General features: G+C 42.6%; 1 protein-coding gene across 1 annotated transcript in view; it reads right to left on the reverse strand.

Moving 5' to 3' along the window:
* LOC125039862 overlaps positions 1-5,000 on the reverse strand; it is a 91,855-nt gene that overhangs the window by 24,163 nt on the left and 62,692 nt on the right. The window contains exons 4-5 of the mRNA XM_047634172.1: positions 2,431-2,502; positions 1,593-1,721 (exon numbers count right to left, since the gene is read on the reverse strand). Coding sequence (XP_047490128.1) covers positions 1,593-1,721; positions 2,431-2,502 — 201 coding nt within the window. The remainder of the gene's footprint in view (positions 1-1,592; positions 1,722-2,430; positions 2,503-5,000) is intronic.

Raw genomic sequence — 5,000 nt, forward strand, 5'->3', positions numbered from 1 at the left:
GTTTACACAGGATTGGAATGTTTACAAAGGGTTGGCATGTCTATAAAAGTTTGGAAAGTGTATAAAGGGTCAGGATGTGTATATATATGGGGTTAGACTATAAAGGTTAGATTGTATATATAGGGTTAGATTGCATAGAATGTCTATGAAGGGTTGGAATTTAAGTCTCAGAGTCAGATTTCCGAGGGAAGGAAACGGTCGCTAGATGTCACTGGCTCGGTTTCCCTTGTCCTCAGTTATCGTTTCTATCTATTCTTATTCTATTCTTATTCTTACTCTTATTCTTACTCTTACTCTTATTCTTGTTTTTATCATTTTTTCTTCTTCTTCTTGTTTTTATTTTTGTTCTCCTTGTTCTTGTTCTTGTTCTTCTTATTCTTATTCTTATTATTGTTCTTCTTCTTTTTCTCCTTGTTCTTCTTCTTCTTTCTTCTTATTCTTATTCTTCATATCATTATCATTCCATCTCGGTTTCCCTTGCCCTCCGTGGTTGTACCGTTTTCTTCTTCCTCTTATTCTTCTCTTTCCTCTTCTTCCTCATCATATTCTTTTTATTCTTTCCTCTCGTCTTCTCCCTCTTCTTGTTCTTCTTTCTCCTCTTCTTCTTCCTCTTCTTTTTCTTCCTCTTCTTCTTCTTCTCCTTTGCTGGCTCGGTTTCCCTTTCCCTCCCATTTCGTATCATTGCTCCCTCGTCTTCTCCTTCTTCATAATTCCTCTTCTTCCTCCTCCTCCTCTTCTTCTTCTTTCTTTCTCCTCTTCTTCCTCTTCTTCTTTTTCTTCTTCTCGGTTCCCTTTCCCTCCCATTTCGTATCATTGCTTCCTCGTCTTCTCCTTCTTCATAATTCCTCTTCTTCCTCCTCCTCTTCTTCTTCTTCTTTCTCTTTTCTTCTTCTTTCTTTTTCTTCTTCCTCTTCTTCTTCTTCTTTTCGGTTCCCCTTTCCCTCCCATTTCGTATCATTGCTTCCTCGTCTTCTCCTTCTTCATAATTCCTCTTCTTCCTCCTCCTCTTCTTCTTCTTCTTTCTCTTTTCTTCTTCTTTCTTTTTCTTCTTCCTCTTCTTCTTCTTCTTTTCGGTTCCCCTTTCCCTCCCATTTCGTATCATTGCTTCCTCGTCTTCTCCTTCTTCATAATTCCTCTTCTTCCTCATCCTCTTCTTCTTCTTTCTTTCTCCTCTTCTTCCTCTTCTTCTTTTTCTTCTTCTCGGTTCCCTTTCCCTCCCATTTCGTATCAATGCTTCCTCGTCTTCTCCTTCTTCATAATTCCTCTTCTTCCTCCTCCTCCTCTTCTTCTTCTTTCTTTCTCCTCTTCTTCCTCTTCTTCTTTTTCTTCTTCTCGGTTCCCTTTCCCTCCCATTTCGTATCATTGCTTCCTCGTCTTCTCCTTCTTCATAATTCCTCTTCTTCCTCCTCCTCCTCTTCTTCTTCTTTCTCTTTTCTTCTTCTTTCTTTTTCTTCTTCCTCTTTTTCTTCCTCTTCTCTTCTATCTCCCTCCACCTCTACCTCATTCACACTCTCAACTTCCTTACATCACACATTCCATACTTTTCCCTATTTCCCTGTTTCCCGATTATCCCTCGTTTCCTTATCCCTCACCTTTATTTCCTTATCCATGGCTCCTTTATTTGCCCTGTTCTTCTTCTTGTGTTTCTTCACCTGCGACGCCGCTTTCGTGTAGGACTCCAGACGGTGTTTGTGTGAGGAGAGGAACTTTTTCTGCTCGGTCTGCGAAAGAGGGAGAGAGAGAGGAGTGATAAACAAGGCGAATGGAAGAAGGAGGAATAAATGGGATGGGAAGGGAAAGGAGGAAGGGGTGGGAAACAGGAGGAAAAGGGGATAGGAGGAATGGATACGAGGAAATGAGAAACGGGTGTGGTAATCAGATGGTAGAAAGGAGTAATAAACTAGAGGAACAGAGAAATGACTAATGAACACGAGGAAAAGAGAAGGTAATAATAAGTACGAGAAATAGAGAAAGTTGTAATAAACACAAGGAAAATAAAAATAAGTAACAGACACAAGGAAAAGAGAAAGGAATTATAAACACGATTTATGAAGAAAATGATGTAGAAAAATAAAACAATTTACAAAAAATCCAAGTAGGATATATTGAAATGTTGCCCATAATATGAAAAAGTCTAAAGTTTGGACTCCAAAAGGCTAGTATATTTACCTATTCCAAAAACAATTACATATATGATTCTGAAATCGTGAGTAAATACAAGAATCATCTATCACATGATTTTTCATTCATGTTGATAATATCATCCTTGAAGACAAAAAAAATTTTTCATTTTTTTTTTTACATTTAAGTGATTGCTCCCAACTACTGGTCTAGCCTGATACCTCGGCCGCAGGTAGAGCCTTATACTCGCGCTCCAGCAGGCAAACGGGCCCCTTACCTGCTTCCTGCTTAACGTAGATGGGGTCTTACCTGAAGCACTTTAGTGTCCTTGTCCAAATTGGTCTCCAGAGGCACGATCAGGTCGACGTAGAAAGCCTTGAGCTGTAAAAGAAAGAAAAAAAGATAGATAGTCTATTAGAAGAGGTGAAACAATATACGATTATGGTCTCTATTTTTTGTAGTATGATAGATAATGTGATTGGTATCATGTCATATGGAAAGTGATTTGATTGGTATCATGTCATATGGATTGGTATTGTGTCATAATAAAGGTTGGTTTGATTGGTATTACGTAATATGGAGAATAAGTTAATTGGCTTTATATAATGCGGAAAATTACCTAATTAGTTTTATATAATATGGGAAATAATTTAATTGGTCTTCTCCGACGTGAACAAATATCTTCATTGGTATCACATCTATTCCTTTCATATTCGCTTCCTCTTTTCAAAATATCACGAATAATCTACATCATCCCTCTCCAGCCCGGACTCCGAGAAACACGATGAGCCACTACCGCCCCCCCACCCCCCCACCGAGACCGTAAATGGTCCCGCGTGACCATAATGATCACCAAAGGACCCATTCCGTAGCGTCTGTTGCTCCGAACTGAAGGTCAACCGCATACTTCCTTAACCACGGCCGCCGGACAGCCACTCGAGCGTCAACGGAGGAGATCTGCCGGAGTCTATGCAGGGCGGGGGCGCGTTAAGACGGATGAGGGGGGGGGGGGGAGGGGGAGAAACGGGGCTTAGAATAACGAATGACGGAATTGCGAGCCGGGGGGGGGGGGGGGGGGGGGGGAGCTGGAAGAAACTGTTGGGATGTGTGGGTTTATTATGCATAACTTTCACGCCCGGTTTGATTAATGGCGGGGTGAATGCTAGGCGAGAAGGGGAGAGTGATGTATGTATATGTGTGTACATATATATACAATGTCCATTCATCCATGTACATAAACATATATATAAATAGATAGATAGATAGATAGTTATGTGTGTGTGTGTGTGTGTGTGTGTGTGTGTGTGTGTGTGTGTGTGTGTGTGTGTGTGTGTGTGTGTGTGTGTGTGTGTGTATGTATGTATGTATGTATGTATGTATGTATGTATGTATATATATATGTATATATATATATATATATATATATATATATATATATTGTACACACACACACACACACACAGATATATGTGTATATATGTATATATATATATATATGTATGTATGTATGTATGTATATATATACATATATACATATATATGTATATATAAAATATCTATCTATCTATCTATCTATCTATCTATCTATCTATATAATAAAGGGGGGAAGGAAGAGGAGAGAGAGAGACAGAGAGAGAGAGAGAGAGAGAGAGAGGAGAGAGAGAGAGAGAGAGAGAGAGAGAGAGAGAGAGAGAGAGAGAGAGAGAGAGAGACAGAGACAGAGAGAGAGAGAGGAAACGAAAGAAAGAAAAAGAGAGAAGGGAAAAAAAAAAGAGAGAGAGACCTACTGAGACGAGAGATACCCTCATGAGTACCATCCTTTTCCCGATGAATACCCCCCCCCCCCCCCCGTGTCACCGATAACCTAGCTTGCGGACCGCGGCGGGAGAGGCAGGAACAAACTGCAAGCGGCCATAAAACTCCGCTCAAGCACCGCCAGGAGGCACTTTACGACGCAAGCACACACGTCGGGCCTAAGACGCTGTAGTGTTTCCATTTCGTTTTCTTATCTTCCGTTTGATAATTTCATCTCTTCTCTTTGTTTTCCTTATTCCTATTCTTTCTTCCTTTCTCTTATTTTTCTATTTGTTTATTTTCACTTTGTTTCTTTATCGTTCGCTCTTTTCCCTTCCCCTTCCTTTTTTTTTTTTTATTCTTCTTTTCTTTTTCCCGTTTTATTCTATCTTTTTCCTCTCTTCTTACCTTTCGGCATTTCCCTTCGTCTCCCCCTCCTCCCCCCCCTTTGCTATCTCCTTCCCTCTTCTCCCTTTATCTCTCTTTCTCTCCCCTTCCCTCCCTTTCCCCTCCTTTTGTACGGCATGTGTGGCAAGGTCATAGAGCTGAATTTATGGTACCATATGAACACGTGAACAGACGGGCTCCACTTTCCCCACTCCATTCTCATCCCTTACCCCCCCCCCCCTTTCACCTCTCCCCTCACCCACCCCCCTCTTCTTCTCACCCACCCCCCCTTCCCCTCACCCTTTCCCCTCACCCACCCCGCCCGCCCTCATCCTCATCCGTCACGGTCACTTTCCCCAACTCGTCCACCCTCACCCTCATCCATCCTCATCCTCACCTCATTCCCTCACCCTCTCCCATCTCGCACACCCTTCCCCCTCACCCACCCCGCTAATTCTCACCCTCACCCAATGCGTTCACCTTCATCCGTCCTGCTCATCCTTACCCACCCCGTCCACCCTCAACCTCTCCCTCATCCTCACCTTCTCCCTCACCCTCTCCCTCACCCTCACCCTCTCCCTCACCCTCACCCTCACCCTCACCCTCACCCTCTCCCTCACCCTCTCCCTCTCCCTCTCCCTCACCCTCACCCTCACCCTCACCCTCACCCTCACTCTTTCCCTAACCCTTTCCCTCCC

The sequence above is a fragment of the Penaeus chinensis genome, chromosome 28 (assembly GCF_019202785.1).
Source record: "Penaeus chinensis breed Huanghai No. 1 chromosome 28, ASM1920278v2, whole genome shotgun sequence".
NCBI lineage: Eukaryota > Metazoa > Arthropoda > Malacostraca > Decapoda > Penaeidae > Penaeus > Penaeus chinensis.